The sequence below is a fragment of the Camelina sativa genome, chromosome 1 (assembly GCF_030686135.1).
Source record: "Camelina sativa cultivar CO46 ecotype springtype chromosome 1, ASM3068613v1".
NCBI lineage: Eukaryota > Viridiplantae > Streptophyta > Magnoliopsida > Brassicales > Brassicaceae > Camelina > Camelina sativa.
Window position 1 is genome coordinate 9608316 of NC_141880.1, and position 22745 is coordinate 9631060.

Genomic DNA, 22745 nt, shown 5'->3' on the forward strand with positions numbered 1-22745 from the left:
TCAACATAGTCAACAACATGATGTCATCATTCACAAAACTTAGAATATTCACAAAACTAACATAATCAATCAAAATTGGTCATATATTTCACAAACTCAATAAGTAAGCTTTCACACAAACTCAGAACATAATCAACCTAACACAGAGGAGGAGTAAAGTTTATGAGTTACATACTTCATTTCTAGTACACATTTCTACCATATCGGTACAATCAATCAAAATTGGTCACATATTTCATAAACTCAATAAGTAAGCTCTCGCACAAACTCAGAACATAATCAACCTAACATAGAGGAGGATTATTTTTTTTTTATGATTTACACGCTTCATTTCTATTACACACTTCTACCATATCAGGTTCTATGAGGCTACATTTTGAAATCAACCTATCACATACACACTTTTCTAACCTTAGCGTGGCGCATACAATCAGAAGGATCGTGAGTCCGTTGAAGCGTGGTTACCATCGTCTCACAAGGAGTCGGATTCCAGTTGGAGTTAGCCAGGAGAAAAAATGTTGTTATTTCGTCGTATCCACAACAATTCGAAGTTGTTTCAACAAGCGCTCTCATCTGAACAAAACAAATATAACCAATGATTAAAAGCATACATAAACAGACATAAGAGATGACTAATAAAGATTATCTCTGGATCCCTGCAAAAAGGCATCTGAGATGTCAAAGTCTTTAGCCGTCAGATTTTGGGATTAGGTCAATTGAACGAAGAGTGCAAGTCGCTTAAATAAGGACACAAAAAGAATAATAATAAGGAAAAGAATAATTCAAGAGCCAAACTCTTTTTTAGTGTAATAATAACAGAAACTCACTAATTCTTTAATGAATCTTTTTGTATTTAATTACAAGTAAAACCTCTATATACACTTCTTTTTCTTTTTTATGGACCATTTTCGTTTATATGAAAAGAACACCTAATTGATCAACTCTCAACTATCTAAAATGCCAACCGAAGGAATTCATATTAGATGTTTGTCGTATTCGCAACATAATCAATGATGTAAAATATGAATCTTGTTAAATTACTGATTATATATCCAAATATTAGAAATGAAGAGAAATGTTATCAAAAATATAGGGAAAAAAAATAATCAAAAATATAATTACGTAAAAGTAAATTTTCTACCCAAGCAACACATATCTCTTAAATGAAGAGAAATGTTATCATTTTTAGCTTCAAATGTTACATAGAATGCAATTAATGTGTTTCTGGATTATGTTTGTATTTTTCCTCTACATTTTTCTTTACGGTTAAGTATGTTTTCTTATCCGTGTAACTCAAGGGCGATTAACTTTGATATTAGCTAAAAGAGATTTTGTTAGTTAGGTGTATAGTGAAATGTATGGATGCACAGAAAAAAGTGTACGTGAATGTCTTTAAGTAACCATACTTAGTCCACGATCGAGTCATTTTTCTTTGGAACATACAAATGTGTTTTCTAAATTGTTTAATCAGAGATTTTAGTTTGTTAAATCTATTGTATTTTTCAAATAGTGAATAGTGTAATTATAACCGGCCGGTCTAATGCAAAATTAATACAGTCAAATCAATACATCCATTTTCTATAACCGGTCCATCAAAGCTAAACCACATTGATCTACGACTTACAACTTTATATGCTTTATCCCTATTTTTTACTACAAACTCTCCATATTCAAATATAACATTTAACTTATTTAGACAATTTTGATTATAAATTTCGTTTTTAATTATATATATTTATATACCCTCCAAAAAAAAATTGTAATACCCTTTGAGCATATTATCAATTCTTCAAAAATTAATTTGGAAAACTTCTTTCATTACCTAAGAAAAAAATATCATTCATGAAAAATCTGATGGACGCTGTTCACTAATATTACTAAGTCAAGGTTTCAGCAGAGCCACTATACAACAGCCTCTTTGAACCACGTTTAGTCGCCACTAAATCAGGCGTCCTATTGGGCTCCGGCTCCTCCACAACCAACTCATTCGCTAGATCATCAGCTGCCTTAAACACGGGATGTGCATAAGCGTTTTGAAGAAACGGTTTCAAGTTTAGATTCGGTTCCCTCGTGCGTTCCAACGTATCTTTAACCATTGCATCCTGCAAAAAAATGCAAAACATATATCACTACTAAGACCATAAACAAAACAACAGAGAGACTCATCATTTCTTGATAGAGCACAAGAGACTAACCTGTAAAGGGTATCTGACAAAGACAGGTTGGTGACGTCCTTTGCAGAACTTGTGGAATCCAATGGTCAACACAGGGAGTATGAAAAGCAATGGAGTCGAACGAGCAGCTCGTTTTGTGCTTAGCAATCCCATTAAAAGAAGCTGAGATACGATCAGAGCGATCACTACACGTCTATGAACATCAGGCCAGAACGCACCAGCACTCTCATACTCTTGGTTATACACATTTATAATCTGCAGACAAAAGGGTTGTTAGATCTTAGTTTCTTTAGAAAGCAGAGGTCTTTGGATTTGGGATTTGAACCTGATGACGGTAAACCACATAAGCTAAACCGAAGAAGACGAGGATAAAAGGAAGGAGAATGGGGCTAACAGCTGCGTAAACTAGACCGAGGATGAAGTAGAGTTGTATCTGCGGTTCACCAGTATTGAATCCTATGGTTCCTGGATCCATTGCTTCCTCTCTATCTTTCTCTGTTTTCACAAGGAAGAAGTTCTTAAGATGATAGATTATCAACGGCTTCAACCTCAGTATCTCTCCTGCAACACCAGCCCATCCGTCCACCATTATGTAGGTAATAAAGAAAGTGGCTTTCATTGGTATCGACACACCAATTGTCTTTGGGATTTCGGTTGCAGATTGGTTTAGGAAGCTGTTCAGCTGTTGAAGCGCAGTACCAGCAATTATGCTACAGAGGAAAACGTTGATGAACTGGAACATGTAATATCTGCTTGCACATCTTCTTTCTAATGCAGATTTACTTACGAAGCCTTCAAATTTCGACATGAGCATCAGTATGCTTGGTAGGACAATGAGAAATATCTTCAATGCGATACCCGGAAGGAAACCTTGGATGAATGACTTTACTGTTTTCCTGTCCACAAACACAAAGAGGGATCAAAGAGTTCAGAGAGACATCACCACAAACAAAAGAAACAGAGAGAGTTGAGGTTGAGGGTTATATACACTTCGATAAGGGGTTTCAAGAAAGGAACAGCCTTTTCGATTCCTTCGATGTTGGCGAGTGTCTGTACGAAAGCTATAGGGATCATGAAGAAGAAAGAGAGGAAGAAGAAAGCTACAGCGATCACTAGTCTTCGGATCGTGAGTTGAACATATGGTAATGCTAGATTGTCCCAGTATATGTCTCGAGGCTCTGGTGCCCACTCGGTTAGCCACTCTGTCGGGTTTCTTAACTGTTGAGTTTGAGAGCAAACAACTGCACCCCAACGCCTTTTGAAGGATACAAAAGCTGCAGGCACGAGCGATTTCGTGCTGCTTATTACAGTCTCTTTCTCTGCACTTATCTGAAACCATCAAAGTAAAGTCTGAATAAGAGGCCACAAAATGATCATACAAGTTAAATGATATTACTAACACAAGATTTGTTAAATTATCAATAAGGCCATTACTTTTCTCGTTAGACCCTCGATTTTTTCCATGTAGTGATCGATGGCATCAACTTCTTCACCCCAACAGCCAAGAAAACCTATCTGCTCACGTAAGTAGACATTAAGATTCAACAAAAGAGAAGATCACTTTCTAAAGAAAGAGAGCAATGTGATTGTATATATTGGTTTACCTTCATTGAAGGCCTTTTAGATGGATTCCTAGAGTGTTTGTTTTGATAGTAATCAAGCCAATTCTGCAATTTTTTCCTCTTCTGAACCAATTCTGACAGTTTGTTTGCGTTGTAGACCGCCTGGTTTGTCAAACCAGAAGATCAATACACCATAAACAAAATCCCAAAATAGATCAGTCAGACAACCAAAGTTGTTACCTGGTAACTGAGGTAGTAGTCTGGATGGTTGACCTTAAAGAAATGCTCAACAAGCTCGCTGACTGATTCATCAGGATCTGGAGGAATGTTCCTCACCAAGACCTAGATTTATCCAAAAAGACAATCAATCATATATGACATTTAATCTCAAAAACTAGAACTGAGTGGACCAAGAGATTCAGAATGAGTATATACTGTAAACTGGTCAGGTCTCCTTTTCTCAGAAGCAAGAAACTGTAGCCGCATTGAACCGACATTCTTGTACTCTCGTTGTAGGACAAAGCATGTCCAAAAGGTAATGAAATAAGCCATACACAAATGCACCCAAAACCTGTACATATACAAGTCAGAACATTCCCCAATAGAACCAATGCTTCCACAATTTACAACCAAAGCCACAAAGATTAAAGAAGTTTCTTCACCTGGATGATCCAGTTGGTATGTTCGATATAGAGAGCTTATCAATATCGCTGAAAGTAAGATTCTTTAACTGATCCAACGTCGAGTTAGTCCAATTAACCGGCACCATTACAGTGAAAGCAATACATGCTATAGGGAAAAAGATCTTCAGCCTGCAAAATTATTCCACCAACTGAATCAAAGATCACACTCACACATACATACTCATTGAAAAAATTCAAGAAACAACAAAGGAGACACATATGACATACCCGAGTAAGTAAATCCTGAGATAGACAACAGAATCCAAACCAGCATGATCAATAAGCTCAGGCTCAGGCATTCTGAGTGCTTGAGGCATCCAATTCAAGAATCTGACGTAAGATCGAAAATCCAAATTGACAAACTTGCTAGCAAAGCCACCAGTTTTAATGGGGCTACTCCTTAAACCCTTGATATACCATTTAGGGAAATAGACTCTGTCGTTAACCGGTTGAAGCCTAAGAACCGCAAAGGCGATGAAGAAAGCGAACGCAGTTAGAATATTAATCGTTGCTGCAAATCCGATATCGCTTAGTGTAGCCATGACGGTTTAGAGAAAAGACACAACAACCTTTCCCCTGAAACATTCACATAAACACACAACAAAACAAAAAGGTTAAAGCTTTAAGCTTTTAGGGTTTCTTGCAATCCAAGATGAAAGAGTAATCCCCAAAAAAATTCGATTTTTATTTTCCTATATTTTCTCCGTAAATGTCTCGTTTTAAAAAAGAAATCGGAATCGTACAAAGTCATTGTCTTTTCAAATTCCGGTCAAATCCATTAACACTGAATCAAAACTACAATGAGTGACTCTGCACCCGTAAATACATAAAAGTTTCTTGGTGAAAGATTCAGATAAAGTTCAAAGCTTTACCTTGTCAAAGAGCTCAGCGATGGGAACTCGCCTTTGGTGAAGTCAAACAAAGTTGAGCAGAGCCAAGAGAATGGAGACGATGATGAAGAGAAAAAAAAAAAATCTGCAGATGCGGAGCTGGAAGAATCTGAAGAAGAAGAAGGGATCAGAATCAGAGGAAGAAGAAGAAACATTAATGAAAAAAAATGAGATTTTTATTTAATTTGGGGTATGTTTTGGGAAATCGATCCAAAAACTTAAGTGAGATTTCTGCTGATTCATACGTTTTGGGTGTTACGAGTTTTTTAATTTTCTCATTTTAATTAATTGTAAGTGAAGCGATGAAACGGCGACAGACACATGGCGAAAAATTAAGTTTTTAAATTAAAGTAATAGTGTTTAATTAGAAAATTATTTTATGAATTGATTGTTTTGTAATTTAGATATTGTCCGTTACTGTTTTCTTTTCAATTTTCATACTATTTTAATTTTAATTTAACAATAATGGTTAACATTTTTTTCTTTTTTTTTGGTTCAAAGTTAACATGTTCACATAACGGCTATATTATTTTATATTTCACTTCTTTTATGTTCTGACGTCGGCTTTTGTTTAACGTTTTGTTAATGTTCTTATTTTATTCACTAATTTTGAATCTTTTGAAGTTTTGAGGACATAATGTCAAAAAAGTTTAAGAGGAGATCTGAAGAAGAAAAGGAAAACTCTGATTTAATAATTGTTAGTTTAAGGTAAACTTTGTGTGTGTTTTTTTAATTCGTTAATCGTTACAATAGCCGTATACTATTTATGTTGTTGACAAAAGAAGGAAACAAAAAGTTGTATATATATCTCGATTTATGGTAAAAGAATATGCTGGTTACAGTTTTCTATTAATAAATAAAAAACATACAAACGTACCTCTTTGTTCTAAGCTGGATTTTGATATTATGGGATCCATCATCCATGTGATAAAAAAATCGTTAGAATGTCATTCTGTGTTAGGCAATTATATATGGAAGACTTGTTCCTAAGCTTCGAGAGAGTATCCATCCAATCACATTTCACAATTACAAACTATCCAATTATATATTTAATTTATGTTTTATTTTTGTCGGCAAACCAAATTTCGAAATATTAATTATGAAACTTTTTTTAATGCAATTCATTACTCTTAACTGACGTGAGAGATGCTGAGATTAGAGCCGCTGAAAAAAATTGACAATTATACAGAAATTTATATTAAAAAGTCAACGTGTGACGTGAGAAGTTTCGTATAGAGACAAATATATATACTTTGCAGCTGAAGCATCGGTTTGTACAAACAGCAGCAAACCGGAAACGCTACCGGCCGGACATCAGACCGAGGAGGTCATCGTTGTGGAAGTTTGCCACATCCCAATTTCCAGTTGACGATAAAAGAGTTAATAAAGCAACCACAATGTATCTCATACTCGGACGTCGTTGCGCATTCTGTTGCGTACAAGCTTTCCCTAATTCCGCCATCTAAACCACACAAAACATAAAACAACGAAATTGGCCTAGAATGATCAATGATGCATAGAACAACTAGGGAACAAGCTAAAAAGAGAGGTTACGTACCTTATATACCGAATCAAACGGGTAGTGATCTCCGAGCCTTGGGTCTATAATCTTGCGTAAGGCTTCTTCTTTATCGGTCTCCTTATTGAATACTACTTCATCAAACTTCATTAGTAAAGAACCAAAAGCATATGTTAAGCGATCCAACGTACATATTGTCTATAAATCAGAAAGACTAAATGTTATGAAGAAAACATTAATCAAACTAATTACCACACCAACGAGGCTTTTAAATTCACCAACGGATTCATTCATTTTGACAACCGCGCCTTTCGCAGAAATCAATTCAAATAGGACAACTCCAAATGCATATACATCCACTTTTGCAGACACTTGTGCGTAGATTGTCCTGCATACATAAATATATATATACCATTCATTATAATGTAGTCTCTAAAATATTAAGTGTAGAGAGAAATAAGATCAAGTTTCTTTACTCTGGTGCCATGTAACCAAATGTACCCATTGCACCACGAGTTGCTGTGCCTCCAACTTCTATCAGCTTTGTTAAACCGAAATCAGCGACCTGTAACAAACTAACACAAAAGCCTCTAGCTGAGTCTAGTACACCTATGATTGGCAAATATGGGAGATTGAGAATGGACCTTTGCTCGGAAGTTTTGGTCTATCAAAATATTGGCAGATTTAATGTCCCTATGAACATAGACTGGAACCGTGTGCTCGTGTATGTATTCTAAGCCTCTCGCTGAGTCTAGCGCAATCTGCACTCTTTTAGTCCACGGTAACGGTTCTAGTCCTATAGTAGTTACATATAAACGCCTTAGTTTCTACTTAATAGTATTTTGAAACGTGATTCTCTTTTCTATATATTTGGTGTTTATTATATATCATACCTGAGCCATGTAAATGTTGTCCAAGGTTGCCATTCTCAACATATTCATAGACCAAGAAAAGAGACCCCTCAACACAATATCCAATCAGGCGAACCTACAAGAAATAATAAGTTTGTTTTTTGCTATCTTTTATCAAGAATCTATCTTGAGAGAATATGAAAAGGGCTTTACCAAGTTGACATGATGTACATGTGTTAAGACTTTTAGTTCCGCCAAGAACTGCTTCGATGCTTCCATGTCCATCTTCTTGATCGCAGCTTTCTAAACATGAACGCATACACACACCAAATGATCTTTGAACATTCTGTGTGTAGCTTCAAATAAAAATTCTACACTAAAAGAACTAAAGAAAACTCTGCTTACTTCTCCTCTAAGCTCTGCATAGTAAACAGCTCCAAAACCACCTTGCCCAATCTTAAAAGATAGACTGAAATTATCAGTAGCCTCTACGAGCTCCTCCATCGAAAACTCAATAGAGTTGTCTACGTTTATGTCAGCAATGCCTGAAAACACTCTGGTTCCCGTACCAGCCAAGTTGCCACTTTGGAAACTAGTTGTAAAAACTAAAAGCATATTTGATCATTTTAGTAAGCAGCATTGATGCCAAAACAATATGAAACTGTTTTGCATATGATCAATAGAAATAGAAAAGAAAAAAAAGCTAATCACCCTTGGACTTGCAGTTCCTGTAAGCATTATATATGAAAAACGAGATTAACATAAGAGCCCCAACCACTCCTACACATATACCAGCGATAACTCCAACACCAATACCACCTGTTTAGAGCAAAAAGATACCAAAAACATTTCTCTCAATATGTCTCTCCCCAAGTTTCTTCTAGAATCAACAAAAGCTGGGAAATGGATAGAAGAACCAACCTTGTTTACTACAAGAACATAAGAAGAGGATAGAATACATCAGTGGGATATATAGAAAGTCAAAAGAACAAATGAAAAGTGTTAACAACAACAAAAACAACCTTTGTTTAAAATGTTGAAATGCACCACTTGGATCTGCATAAACAACACAAGAATCAAAAATATGTAAAGAAACTTTAAAACTTAGACAATCATTACTATGATTCATCCATGACCATAAACTCAAAATACCTCTCCCAGGGACAAAGACGATCCCATTCCCGGAGCTGAAGTCGACGCCAGGGTTATACCTACTTATAACATCCGCCGGTACACCAGAAGACTTAGCAATCCTATCGAGACTATCCTCAGGACGAAGAGGATACGTAACAAACAAACCATAATCCTTGGAAACACTCTCATCACCACAAGAGCAATTCACAAGAACATTAAGCATAGCAGAGGGAGGGATATTGTTAGCCGGAAAAGGATTCCTCCCTTGCAAGGAACCTTCCGTGGTGAGGTTCGCGTATCTCCTAATGGCAACTCTTTCGTAAGTATCGATCTGTTGGAAACGGTATGTGAAGTTGTGGCCAAGGAAGTCTCCAGGTTGACATTCGCAAGGGAAAGGTACAAGAACCCTTGAACCTATAGGGATGATCAAATCTTTGTTTTTGTTGTTGTTCTGTATGTTACGGTTGTAGCTGAGGATTGGTTCGTAGTTGATTTGATCGTAAGGTGCTACTGGAGAACTGAGGTATTGGTTGATGATAGAGAGAGATAGTTCGTTCTCTACGTAGTAAGATGCTAGAGCTAAACCGCAGCTTCCCATGCACTTTGATTCTACGGCGAAGTTGAGAAACGGCGACGAGAAGAGAAGAAGAAGAAGAAGCGGAGAGATTATAACCATTAGCACCATCGCTGGTTCGTTCTTAGATTCCAAGAGGAAGGTCTTAGTTTTTCTTTCTTTCTTTGTTCTGTGTGTCGGGAGAAAGGGCTGACTAAATCAGCGTTGACAAATTGTCAACTCAGAGAATGGTGATTAGATTTTATTTAAAGTTTCATAATCATCGTGTGTTAGATTTTGGTGACGTTTCTTAATTATTTCAATAGTAAGATCATTAAAAAAAAACTTTGGTCAATATAAAAAAATGAAGACAGCCAATTATTGTTTTTGCACACTAGAGTTGTTTGAACATGAATGATGCCTTTTGATTTTTGGTTTTACTATTTACGGTTTAGATAGAAGTAGAACAACTACTTTTGTTGAACAAACTCAATTTTAATTGGTCGTCGATATTATCACTGACGTTGAGATTCTGGATAGAGACAATGGCTGACGTAGCCATATAACTATAGTAATGGAAAAAAATTGTATAAAAGTCCGCAACTTGTGACGTGCAAGATAAGGTTCGTATAGACAAATATATATATATACTGATCAGTAGTAACCAAAAGAAACAAATCATTTGTATAATAAACTGGAACCTTACTAGAGGCACACAGTAGGGTAACGGAAAACAGTAGCTTTTTTGTGGTAAGTAACGGAAAACTACAAGAGATAAAACAGTAGCTGTAAGCAGTAGGGTAGGCTAGAAGTTTCCAAAATTATATTCAGAAAATGTTAAAAGCTTTTTTTTTTTGTTAAATAAACTAGGTGATACCCGTGCTACAAGATGAAATTATATAATTTGTTAGTTACTTTTTTTGTAATTTGTATCTTTGCAATGTAGTTTTTTATTTTGACTTATTTTCCTTGTTTATATAGTGTTTATTTGTATATTTGGGGTTATACAGTAAATTGGAAATCCTAATAGAGTAAGTAGTTTGTAAAATGTAGCTTTTCACGGAAATAGGCACACCGCAATATTAGATAGTAGTTTTGTAAGAGAATAGACACTCCGCAATATCGGATAGTAGTTTTGTAAGAGAATAGACACTCCGCAATATCGGATAGTAGTTTTGTAAGAGGATGAGTTTTTATTTATTTTGGTTTGTTGTCGAAAGAGCAGAAGTTGTTTGTTTAATTTTAGTGTGAGATATTTTAATGGTTAGGAAACCATTGTATTTATAGTGAGATTAAATATATTTAGGTTATCATTTAAAAGTTAATATTTGATATATCAAATCTCAGCAAAATTGAAAAAAACCAATTTAATTTATAGTTTGATAAAAATACATGTTTTAACGGGTTTAACTCAAACTTATTTTATATATTAAAATTTTTAAGTTTAAAAATATCAATATTACTTAAATATTTTATAGACTTAAATGTATTATAATATTTTAAACTTTCGACGGAGTTCAAATATTTAAAATAATTTAAACATTCTATAAAAATTTAAATATTTATAATCTCTTAACCTTTTTTAAAAAACGTAAATATACTATAATATGTTAACTTTTTAAAAGTTTAAATATGCTTAAATATAGAACCAAATTAAACTGTTAAATTTGGATATCTGATAAATCAAGTTTCCTGCTCATATGTACTCAAAACATATTAGTCATATTTTTATAGTCATATTTAGTCGATGTGGGATATACAATACACATTTGCTATAGATTAGTTTACAACTTTACATATATATAAGTTCTGCGTTTTTTTTTTTTCATCTATACTAATCATAATTAATTATTATAATTTCGTTAAGGAAATATTGAAAAATCTAAACTAAATGATGATTTGTTTTTATTTAATTGTATTAAGTTGATTTGTTGTTTCCGTAAATATCTCACAATATAAAAGCAAATCAAATAAGTTTACATATATATACAATTTCGTATTTAATTTATTGATTATTTTGGAAGCAACAAACTCAAAATCCATAAGTATTAAAGATTTCTCATTATTATTAATATTCGTAATAATTATAGGGATTAAGTATAGTAGTAGTTAATATTTGATATTACTGAAGCCATTAAATATTTGATACCAATTTCCTTATTTATAGGGATTATACCTTTGTTTGGTAACGGAAATAACTATTCTTGAACCAAATCAAAAACAGAATCCGAATAATATAAATTTGGAGTACAAACATATCCGCGAATTTTATTTCTTCTGTTTTCGGGTCATACAGGATCTGTGTCCCGACCCTGTGGATATTTAGTGGTCGACTGAAGGGTATAATGATCATTAGGCAAAATCGTAACTATAAGTTAATTTAATTAAATTAAGTGATTCTCTAATTATTTTTAACAAAAACCTACCAAAACAAAGTCATTATCTAATTTGAGTCTAGTGAATACTTCAGCTTTAATAGAATATATCGAAAAGTAAATGGAAAATTCACATTTAATTTACCTTCGACATCATGCTAAATGAGAAAAAAAAGCAAATATAACAAAAATACGTTGTAGTTATGAAATGTTTTAATGCTCTTTGTAATCATCCATCATTGACGTTAAGATGCCGAGTAGACCATAACCATCATAGAGTTATAGGAAATTGTATAAAAGTTAAGGTTCGTATAGACAAATATATACTGAAGCTGAAGCATCAATCAAAATGTTAAGTAGTAACCAAAAGAAACAAATCATTTTGTATAAACAGAAATAAACCGAAACTCTACCGGCCGGACATTAGACTGACAACATCGTCGTTTTGGAAATTTGCGGCATCCCAATTTCCGGTTGAGGAGAAGAGAGTTGATAAAGCAACCACTATGTATCTCATACTTGGACGTAGCTGTGGATTCTCTTGCGTACAAGCTTTCCCTAGTTCCGCCATCTAAACACACAACACAAACCACATTGGCCTAGTTTTAGCTTTGGCCGGGTACTAAAAAGGATTTGGAAACCCAAAAGAAAGATTTACCTTATATACTGAATCGAACGGGTAATTATCACCGAGCCTCGGGTCGATAATCTTGCGAAATGCTTCTTCTTGGTCAGTCTCCTTGAATACTTCTTCAAACTGCATTAATTAAAAACATAATAAAGCACCTGTTAAGTGACCAAACGTACATGTCTTAAAATCAGAAAGACGATATGTTGGATACTAACCACACCAACAAGGCCTCTAAATTCACCAACGGCTTCTGTCATTTTCACAACCGCGCCTTTCGCAGATATCAATTCGTAAAGGACAACTCCAAATGCATATACATCTACTTTTGCAGACACTTCTCCATAAACAATCCTGCATATATAGCAATATGCCATCACTATAATGTAGTCTCCAAAGATGTATCAAGTGTAGAGCGAAATGAGATCCAAGTTCTTTACTCTGGTGCCATGTAACCAAATGTACCCATCGCACCACGAGTTGCTGAGCCTCCAACTTCTGTCAGTTTTGTTAACCCGAAATCAGCAACCTGCACCACGGAATCAATTCAGCGCCGTGACAAAGTTTCAGTATTTTCACTTTCGATTGACAATGAGATATTGGGAATGGACCTTTGCTCGGAAGTTCTGGTCTATCAAAATATTGGCAGATTTAATATCCCTGTGAACATAGACTGGAACCGTGTGCTCGTGGATGTATTCTAAACCTCTAGCTGAGTCTAACGCAATCTGCACTCTCTTAGTCCATGGTAGCGGTTCTCGCCCTAGTTATACATATAAACTCACTTAGTTGTTTATATTGTAGATCACAACTACCAACTTATTCGTATTCTGAAAAGTGATTCTCTTTTCTATATTGGTGTGTAAATATTGTACCTGACCCATGCAAATGTTGTCCAAGGTTGCCATTCTCAACATATTCATAGACCAAGAAAAGAGATCCCTCAACACAATATCCAATCAGGCGAACCTGCATGAAAAAGTTAATCTGTTAAATTTTATCTGACCGCAGATATTATCTTGAGAGAACATAAACGGGGTTTTTACCAGGTTGACATGATGAACACGAGTCAAGACTTTTAGTTCTGCCAAGAACTGTTTCGATGCCTCCATGTCCATCTTCTTGATCGCAGCTTTCTATACATGAAACCAATGATTTCAATGTTCCAGCCAGAAAAAATCTACAGCCAGTTGATATAAATGAAGATATAAGAAAAAATCTGCTTACTTCTCCTCTAAGCTCTGCATAGTAAACAGCTCCGAAACCACCTTGCCCAATCTTAAAAGACAGATTGAAATCATCAGTAGCCTTAGCGAGCTCCTCCAACGTAAACTCAACAGATTTGTCAACGCTTATAGCAGCAACTCCAGGAGACACTCCAGTACCACCAAAACCTCCACTTTGGAGACTAGTTGAAGAAGCTAAAGAGCAGATTGAAAATTTTAGAAAGCAAACCCCAGCTTACAAAAGAAACATTAAAAGTAGAGATCATCAAAAAATTACCATGATCAGCCTTAGAAGACAACGGAATAGAAGATGAAAACGAACCACCCTTGGACTTTCTCTTCCGGTAAACATAATATACAACAAACGAGACTAACAACAAAGCCAGAATCACTCCTACAACTATACCAGCAATAACTCCAGCTCCAATACCACCTGCTAATGCCAAAATAAAATATCAAGAACATATTCTTCCAAGAGTTGCTTCTTGCTTTGTTGCAGAATCATAAAAAGAGCTCGGAAATGAAGAGAAGAACCAACCTTGTTTACTACAAAAGACATCAAAGAGTATACATCAGCAATAGAAATCGAAGGAACAAGTTAAAAAAATCAAAAACTACGAAAACAACCTTGGTTTGAAAGTTGGAAATGCACCACTTGGATCTGCATAAATCACAAGAACGAACAGGTAAAGATCTCAATGTACAAATTCTCAAATTCCTTATTAATTCTAAGTACCTTTCCCGGGGACAAAGACAATCCCATTCCCTGAGCTGAAATCGACGCCAGGGTTATACCTACTTATAACATCCGCCGGTACACCGGAAGATCTCGCAATGGAATTGAGACTATCCTCAGGACGAAGAGGATAAGTAACAAACAAACCATAATCCTTAGAAACTCTCTCATCGCCACAAGAGCAGTTCACAAGCACATTAAGCGTCGCGGAGAGAGGGATGTTGTTAGCCGGAAAAGGATTCCTCCCCTGCAACGAAGCCACAGTGGTGAGATTCGCGTATCTTCTATTGGCGACTTTCTCATAAGTATCTTCCTGCTGAACATCGTAGCTGAAATCGTGGCCTAAGAAATCACCAGGTTGACATTCGCAAGGGAAAGGCACAAGAACCCTAGAACCCATCTGGATCCTATCTTTGTCCTTAATGTTGCTGTTGTACCTTAGGATTGCATCGAAATTGACTTGATCGTATGGCGCGAGTGAGGAATTGAGGTTTTGGTTGATTACGGAGAGAGTTGTTCCGTTCTCGAGGTAGTAAGAAGCTAGAGCTAAACCGCAGGTGTTCCTGCACTTGGATTCGACGGCGAAGAAGAGAAACGACGACGAGAAGAGAAGGAGAAGAAGAAGAAGAGGCGGAGTGATCAGAATCTCTAGCTTCATCGCCGGAGATAAATTTGGAAGCTTCTTTAAGATTGTCAGAGACTGATGAAGGTCTCTGTGTTTGTTTCTTCGTATGCTCTGTTGGAGAAGATGGGATTCAAAGAGGAGGAAAGGTTGACTTTATCAACGTTGACTATTCGTCAACACAGAGAATGATGATTATTTAGTTTTAATCAGTGTTTGTTAATTTTTGTTGATGTTTCTTAATTTTAATAAGATTACATTTAATGCAACTACCAGCTGGAATTTGAAAGTCTTAGGTCAAGTACCAAAACTATGAAGACCGCCAAATTTGTTGAACGAATTTGGATTATCTTTGTTTTGTATTTTTTTTTTTTTTTTTTTTGGGTTCAATTATATAAAGTTACTAATTTAAAATCGAATTTTCTTAAATCATAATTGGAAACTCTCGAAATGTATTTTTTACGTCTAAAATTATGTGTTTATTAGAGATAAAACTAAATATTTCAGAATCATAAAAAAAAACCACTGAATTTTATGAACGTAACGTCTAAATTAGATGTGATAAGTGATAACTTAGAGTAGGGTTCCAGAGAACAGAGACAAGCTCACTAGAGTTAATGATCTTTCACTTTAAACTTTTATAGTTGAATTGTTAAGCTTCGTTCATACCTCAATCTGCTTTAACTCTGTCCATACCTCAATCTGATTTAACTCTGTCGCGTCGAAAGATCCCGCTGAAAAGGGAAACCAGCCATTGCCATAACAGTATCAACCAATTCAGGGTCTTTGCCTTAGCACTGCCTTCTTCCTTCCCTTTGAACATTCCTTTGTACATTTCTTTCTGCTTTTGGTACACAGCTTTCTCTTGCTCTGCAACTGCTCGTAGCTCTCTTCTAATCGCATTGTCATCAGGAGCATACTTTTGTGCCTTTCGAAAATCATCACGAGCTGATTCCGTCTGACCTAGCTCTGCCTTCGCCTTTCCTCTTCTGAACAGCGCTTTTGGATTTTTCTCCTCTTCTGTCAGCACCTGACAATGTTTACAGTTTGATTAGATTTCAAGAAACCCAGTATGAACACTGATGACTTTTTCCAATGAATGCTTTCTTACAATGTTGCAGTGACCAATTGCTTCATCGTATCGTTTTAGCTTGATGAGGCAAGCTGCCATGTTTAGGTGGCATGGGTTCTTTACTGCCAAAGCCATATCTTGGTATTTCCCGTACAGCTGAAACATAAAATCATCCCCCATGTATGCGATGGCCTGAAACAGTAAATACCATGACTAATCAAAAGCCGAAACAAGACAAAAGATCCTTGAGCAGACTCGCTACGTATCCCTGGAAACCAAAACTTTGACAGAAAGAGAGAGAGAAAGATGCATAACCATTTCATACTGTTGCATGGCCTCCTCCAGTTTCTCCTCCTTAAACAGAGAATTCCCATCCATTTTCCTTCTGTCTGCTGCACCAATCCTTTCCTCCACAGTCATATCACTGCGAGCCTTTCCCTGCATAATTCAATCTCTAAGTCAGAGGTTAGCAAACAGGTTGGGATAAAGCTTGGTTGTAGAGTTGTCTTGTGTAAGGAAACGATTAACTGCAGATAATGATAAGGAGAAAACTTGCCTCCTTTGTTTCATCAAATCCAATAACTTCAACCTCATACAACAAATCTGCCATAGGTGGAACATTCGGAAAAGAAAAGTTTCCTTCTTTACCATATGCCAGTTCCCAGCCAACATGAACGAGCGCACGTTCACCAGACTTCATGCTAGAAACTCCGATGGCTAAACCGGCCAACTCTTTTTTCTCTGTCTCCAACAATTCACTCATTAGTACAAAATCTGGTTTAAATTTTTGTATATATAGTAATGTTAAAATGGGCTATTCAGCTTTGAAGCAAAAACATAGGAAACTCAATCTTGTTCCTCACATATATCCATTTTCATTAGGTTCAAATGATACACAAGCTAACTCAGCAATATACTAATGATGATGCATCCAACGAGAGGGAGGTACAGAGTACATAATGGACAGCCACATACCTTTCCCTATAACCAATTCAATAGGTTGCTGCTCTTTCCATGTGTCCTCAAATTTATGCTGACTGTTTTTGGTCCATACCCTATAGTGCACTATGGCCAATATGAAATTGGTCAGATATAAATTCAAATAGATGGATAAGCTTGAAGAAGATTATATGCAGGACATATTAGGCTAAAAAGTGTTCCTCACCAACCATAAGTTCACAAAACTTATACCACATTTGAACCCTCTTCAACATAAATAACCCTCTTTTAGCACAAGCAATTCCAATATCATATCAAGGATTACAACAAACCAATTTTCTGAAACTCAGTCAAGAGACTCCTTCACAAAGGGAATATAATAAACCAGCAGCAACAACTGCAATTACAAATCAGCATCTGATCAGCAGAAATCTAAGAGGCACTTACAGAAGCATGTCGCGTACTTGGATGGTTTGGAACCGTGACCTTCCTTAATGATCTGCTTACTGACTTTCTCAACCAAGACCTCAGCTTCACAATCAACTTTAGGGGGAGCACTACCATCTTGAGAAAGCTCCCCGTGCACAACAGCACTTCCTTCAGTAACTATTTCGCTCTCTTGTTCTTCTGCCACTAATGATGCAGTAGGAAAACATAGTAATCAATTATCAAAATCTTTCCTCTAACAAGCATGTTGTATACAATCTAGTTCCAAGATTCACAATATACTTACCATCTGTTTGACTTTGATTCTCCACAGATTCATCCATTTGTTTTTCCATTTTTTAACCTCTCCTGAAATCAAAAGTGAGAATTGATTAACGTTACGCTCAATTTCCAGAAACTATTTGTAGAATAAGAGTTCAGTCATCGACGAAATCGGACTAAGGTAAGAGTCAATAACAAAAACCCATACGAACGAACATGGTCGAAGTCAAAGCTAATGGAAGCAACAACAAAATCAGGTGTTGTCGTCGTTATAGAAGAAAACGAAGAAAGAGTTTGTAGAATTGGAGAAGAGGAGAGTGAAAAGAACTTACGATACTCGGAGAAGAAGAAGCTCAGGGAAAAATGTGAATCGTCGTCGTCGTCGAAGTCGAAATCACTCACCAAGACTGAATCGAGAGAGAGAGAGATCAAATTACAGATTTGGGTTAAGTGAGAAATAGCTAAAGAGACCCTTCAACTTTCCCACTTAACTCAAAATCGAAACATCTAGAAATAAAATTTTAACGTCAGCCGTTATCGAAAGCTTTACAACAACAATACTAACGGGAGGTTAACGGCATTTACGAAAATAATGGAATATATTATTCAGAAAAAATATATTCTCAGGTTAATCCCAGAGATTTTATTAAAAAATATAATTATACAGTCGTCCCTCAAGAACCATCCCTATAGTCTATTGACCACAATATTTGTTACAGTACATATGTTGCCCTTTCCACTTAAAGAACTAAGAAGTAAACCCGGAAACCCCAGAGAAAAAATATGTTAAAACAAAGTAAGTATTCACTGATGAGAATGAGATACTTCACCACTCCTCTAGTTTGCTCCTCCAACAACTCAACCCCCCCCCCCCCCCCCAATCTGTATTTGTTATCGTTTCAAGAGCCATTCTTTACCTACCAGAGCCTACTATTACCCTGTGGACTCAGAGCTGCTTGCAAGATTGACTGAGGATACAAATCTTGGAACCAGTACTGCCTCGTTTGTTACAATGGTATTTGAAGTTGCTAAATCTTCTAAGCACTGCCATGTTCTTTCGCGTTTCGCTTTAACCTCTGCTTTATTCTCTTCTGATACTTGGAATTTGGCTAAACACTCATCGAAGAGAACTTGGTCAATGTCGCAGAATACTTTCCTCACGTTTATAGTCAGACTCTGAACTGCTGGGTTCCAGTGTCCACGCGTGTTTCTCTCAAGAGCTGGGAAGACTATTGGCATTATCACTTTATGGTTCTGTGTGATTAGGTTTCTTATGTGATCATTGTTCCATAGAAACAATGCTCTTTCAGCGACCTGTGTTAAAAACAGAACTACAATTTCATATAGGTAAACCAAAAACCAAAAAGACCTGTGTGATAAACCAAAAAGACTCGAACCTGAAAATGTGAACTGTTGAGACATCGAGCAATTTGTCGAAATAAAGGGACCATACAGCGCTGAAACTCAGCAGCTTGAGTTGCTTCCAAGACTTCTTCTAATTCTCCAAGAAACAAAACTTCCTTTGAGCTGTTAGTCACAGGCCAATATTTTAGAAGGCCTCTAATAACGGTATCAGCGAGCTTGATGTCCTTCTCTACAAACTGAACTATACAATAAGAAAGCTGTTGGTGATAGACCGATGAACATTTAGGCTTGTGCAGAGGTATCAAAGCTCGCAAAAGGAAGAGCTTGTGCTCTTCTTTTAAAGGCAAAGCAAAACCATTAATTATACTTCCAAGAATCTCTAGCAACTCTGCAATACCATTATGCTTTTCAGTCTCGGATATGAGTCTGTAGAAGATATTGTTAATAGACTTTCTGATATAAGGTCGATGCACCATGAACTTCCCATACACCCGATGCAGAATGGTTTTTAAATATTCCCTCTCTCTTTGATCCTCGGAATCAAACAAGTCCAACAGCTTCAAGACAAAGGAATGGTCAATATATCTCTTTGCAAGCTTTGCGTCTGTCATGGGAGAAGCCACGAATCTAAGCAGAATCTCATACACAACTTGAATATGAGGCCAAGCTGGTTCCATCGAAGGCTCCTCGTCATCCATATCATGCATTTCAAGAATTTTACTCTCGTGATTCGCAGAAGGAAACGTTCTAAACAGATTCACCGCTACCATCTTTGTGAGTTCTTGCATCGCAACATCATTAAACTTCACACCAACCGATGCAATATAGTCAACGAGCTCGAGCAATGTCTGCCGTTTAATCTCTTTCTCTTTAAGGTTCTTTGAAGGATCACTAAAATCAAAGACAACACAGCACATACTCAACTTCCCGATAAAGAGATTCGGTTTCTCAGACATGGGAACATCTCTAAAGCTAGGCAAAGACTCATAAACCCCGCTAACAGCATCTCCTCCCAATGGTTTCTTCCCTTGATTAGCCTTGTTAGAGCTCAATGAGGTAGGAGCAAGAGTTCCATTAGCTACACGTGAACCAGAAGCTGACGTTTTTGAAGGAGGTTTCGAGACAGTACTAGTACTACTACTACTGGAATTGGGAGCATAGTAAGAGTTAACCCCTCCTTCACCATTAGACTCATTTTGCAAAGATTTCGAAGGCTTTCTAGGCAATTTCCCAAATATCTGTTTGATCATATTTGGCACAAACCCTTAACAATACTCACTCCTAACAAGCTCTGACTAAGTCAAAGTCTCGCACTTTATTCTCTAAACACATAACCAGATTCGCTTCTGAATGAAAATGAACAAAAGAAAAAACCTAATTTTCAGTACATCGAACAAGCCTCAACCCTGAACCCAAAATTACACGACGACGGAATAAACCATATCAGAGATACAGATCAAGCAAATGAATCTGAAGAGATAAAAGAAACGAATTAAGAAGAGAAGAGCTTACATTTTTGCAGATGAGTTAACAAAGGAGAGATCTACACAACCCCAGAAAGTAAAAAAAAAAAAAGATACAAGCTTTGGTTCGCAATCTTTGGGGATAAAGCCTGGAATAACAAAAGACCGCTCCTTTCTCACCCAAATTGAGCGAGAGAGAGGAGAAAGGTAAGAGGAAAAAAAAAACCCCCAAAAGAAAAAGAAAAGGTAAGAAAAAAGAGATGAGATTTTAAAAAGGTTGTAATAACGAACAAATATAGAAGAGAGATAGTAATCGTTACTTCTCTTCCCTTATCCTTGTCTGTATCTCTCTATCTCTCCACGGATTTTACACTGTAACACTTATCTCTGAATCGAACAAACCTGAATAACAACACATCCAGATATTTTCTTCTTTTTTTATGGTTTCTTTTGTTTTTCAGAACAGAAAAAAAAAAAATCAACAAAGATGGGACACGCACGGTTTGACAGAATGGGCAGGTGAGTCAAAAGAACAACCCCCAAAAAGTAAACGTTTTATGTCTATGGTCGTCAACTAGTATGTGGTCAATTCGTTAAGTTGCACCATTCTCATTTTATACATACATTCAGCAAATTATTCAAGTCAAAAGATTTGGGTCAAAGACTTCAAGAATTAGCTAAAAGACAACCACAAAAAAGAAAAAAACAAATGTTTCAATGATATTTAACCAAATGTAATAAAAGTCGTTTCTTTTTTTACGTTAGACCAAAAAAGCTAGAGATTTTGGATGAGGACAGAGTTGGCGATGCCAGCTTTCTCAATGGATAATTGGTATTCTTCCGAACCATCTGGTCTAGAAGCGTCTATGAAGCCTCGGATGGTGATGGTGAGGCGGCTAAAGCTTGTGACTCAGACTCTCAGTAAAGACAGATTCTGATCCTGCAAGAGCTGTATTCTGTTCCTGTTTGATATAAGATACAAGAACAAGAGGTTTCACTTTACTGTACTACCTAATTTGAATCAAAACATTAGAGAGAGAGGGAATGAAATTAATTTACATTGAAGTCTTCTTCTTCACGCCTGATGAGTTCGACTTGAACACGAACTGGATCGAGTAGACGTGGGGACTCCAACCTTGTTATCCTCTGGCATCATCGACATGGAACATTTATGTTATCATAGTGAATCAACAAAGTACAGAGAAAGACTGAAATGGCATGAAGGTTTTGAATTAGTAACCTCAAGAAAGGCTGCATTATCAGGGTCATCCAAACTCTTTAACGGACTATCATCCACAGTGAAACCGTTCTTCCATATAGTTACAATGTACATGAACACTTCATATGGCTCGTCTTGTTGTTGTTCTTCTTGAACCTCAGCTGAAACCGTTTCTTCAGACATCAATCTTGGTGACTGCTCAGGTCTTTCTATAGCTGATTCCTTAGCTCTGTCGAAAATCGCATCAGGACATCTTTAGCATCCCACTAAAGCTACCACATACATTCAAAAACCTTTTTTTTTCTAAACACAAGACTACTAAGCAAGATTGATGCCTTGTGACTTGCAAAAACCATCAACATACTAATCCAATTCACAAGATCCTTGCAGTATCATGGATTTGTGAATAGCACAATTCTTCAGTGTTTAGATTAAAAAAGGATTCGTCTCCTTCAGAAAAGCACATTGTTCATGTCAATAACCTCATTGATGGTGAGGCAGCTAAAGCTGGTGGCGCAGTTGAAGCAGAGTCTGATCCCGCTAGAGTTCCTCCGGCTTGTGATTCCTTCTGTTAAGATATGAGAACAAGAGCTTCTCATTTGGATCAGAGAAGTAAGAAAGAAAAAAAAACATTACAGAAAGGGAAGGAGACATATACAGTGAAATTTTCTTCTTCACGCCTAATGAGTTTGAATTGACCACGGACTTGACCGAGTTCACGTGGAGACTCCAACCTTGATATGGCCTAGCATTGACATGGAACATAACGTTAACCAAAGTGAAACAACTATAGAGAAAGAACAATACCTTTGTAATCAATCATACTTAACCTGAAGAAAGGTTGCATTTTCTGGATCATCCAACGTCTTTAACGAACTATCATCGACGGTGAAACCGTTTCTCCAGCTTGTTACAATGTGCGTGACCACTTCTTGAGGCTCTTCTTCAAACTCATCTGATACAGTTTCTCCAGACATTGATCTTGATGACTCCTCAGATCTTTCTATATACCTGTTAAAAATCACA

At 36.4% G+C, this 22745-nt stretch overlaps 5 protein-coding genes across 8 annotated transcripts; all 5 read right to left on the reverse strand.

The window, feature by feature from the left end:
* Positions 1-1800: 1800 nt before the first annotated feature.
* LOC104786659 (hyperosmolality-gated Ca2+ permeable channel 1.5-like) lies at positions 1801-5643 on the reverse strand. Its single transcript, XM_010512108.3, has 11 exons — positions 5292-5643; positions 4648-4995; positions 4399-4548; positions 4172-4307; positions 3977-4078; positions 3779-3898; positions 3609-3689; positions 3163-3503; positions 2500-3070; positions 2196-2429; positions 1801-2102 (listed from the first exon to the last, which is right to left on the reverse strand). The coding sequence occupies exons 2-11, from the start codon at positions 4959-4961 to the stop codon at positions 1878-1880; spliced, it is 2274 nt and encodes a 757-aa protein (XP_010510410.2). The 5' UTR covers positions 4962-4995; positions 5292-5643; the 3' UTR covers positions 1801-1877.
* Positions 5644-6483: 840 nt separating this feature from the next.
* LOC104786669 (chitin elicitor receptor kinase 1) lies at positions 6484-9604 on the reverse strand. Its single transcript, XM_087456060.1, has 11 exons — positions 8832-9604; positions 8601-8735; positions 8391-8498; positions 8085-8284; positions 7893-7982; positions 7722-7815; positions 7473-7624; positions 7305-7393; positions 7081-7216; positions 6868-6972; positions 6484-6771 (listed from the first exon to the last, which is right to left on the reverse strand). Exons 1-11 carry the CDS (start codon positions 9496-9498, stop codon positions 6610-6612), a joined length of 1938 nt encoding a protein of 645 aa, XP_087312186.1. The 5' UTR covers positions 9499-9604; the 3' UTR covers positions 6484-6609.
* Positions 9605-12017: 2413 nt separating this feature from the next.
* LOC104786678 (chitin elicitor receptor kinase 1) lies at positions 12018-15475 on the reverse strand. 3 transcript variants are annotated; one of them, XM_010512135.3, is made up of 12 exons: positions 14332-15443; positions 14223-14256; positions 14134-14141; positions 13873-14028; positions 13597-13790; positions 13416-13505; positions 13245-13338; positions 12981-13132; positions 12810-12898; positions 12588-12723; positions 12400-12498; positions 12018-12312 (listed from the first exon to the last, which is right to left on the reverse strand). In XM_010512135.3, the coding sequence occupies exons 1-12, from the start codon at positions 14987-14989 to the stop codon at positions 12151-12153; spliced, it is 1872 nt and encodes a 623-aa protein (XP_010510437.2). In that variant the 5' UTR covers positions 14990-15443; the 3' UTR covers positions 12018-12150. The 3 variants fall into 3 exon arrangements, with proteins under 3 accessions (XP_010510437.2, XP_087312193.1, XP_087312197.1); XM_087456067.1 differs by lacking the exon at positions 14134-14141 and having other exon boundaries at positions 13873-14031; positions 14332-15475; XM_087456071.1 differs by lacking the exon at positions 14134-14141.
* An 8-nt stretch (positions 15476-15483) lies between these two features.
* LOC104746596 (peptidyl-prolyl cis-trans isomerase FKBP42) lies at positions 15484-18186 on the reverse strand. The gene is made up of 8 exons (XM_010468115.3): positions 18005-18186; positions 17698-17759; positions 17412-17597; positions 17001-17090; positions 16582-16766; positions 16341-16463; positions 16065-16217; positions 15484-15983 (listed from the first exon to the last, which is right to left on the reverse strand). Exons 2-8 carry the CDS (start codon positions 17744-17746, stop codon positions 15651-15653), a joined length of 1119 nt encoding a protein of 372 aa, XP_010466417.2. The 5' UTR covers positions 17747-17759; positions 18005-18186; the 3' UTR covers positions 15484-15650.
* Positions 18187-18277: 91 nt separating this feature from the next.
* Positions 18278-21192, reverse strand: LOC104786698 (serine/threonine protein phosphatase 2A 59 kDa regulatory subunit B' zeta isoform). 2 transcript variants are annotated; one of them, XM_087456076.1, is made up of 3 exons: positions 20550-21192; positions 19070-20443; positions 18278-18986 (listed from the first exon to the last, which is right to left on the reverse strand). In XM_087456076.1, the coding sequence occupies exons 2-3, from the start codon at positions 20285-20287 to the stop codon at positions 18606-18608; spliced, it is 1599 nt and encodes a 532-aa protein (XP_087312202.1). In that variant the 5' UTR covers positions 20288-20443; positions 20550-21192; the 3' UTR covers positions 18278-18605. The 2 variants fall into 2 exon arrangements, with proteins under 2 accessions (XP_087312202.1, XP_087312206.1); XM_087456080.1 differs by having other exon boundaries at positions 19070-21087.
* Positions 21193-22745: the final 1553 nt, after the last annotated feature.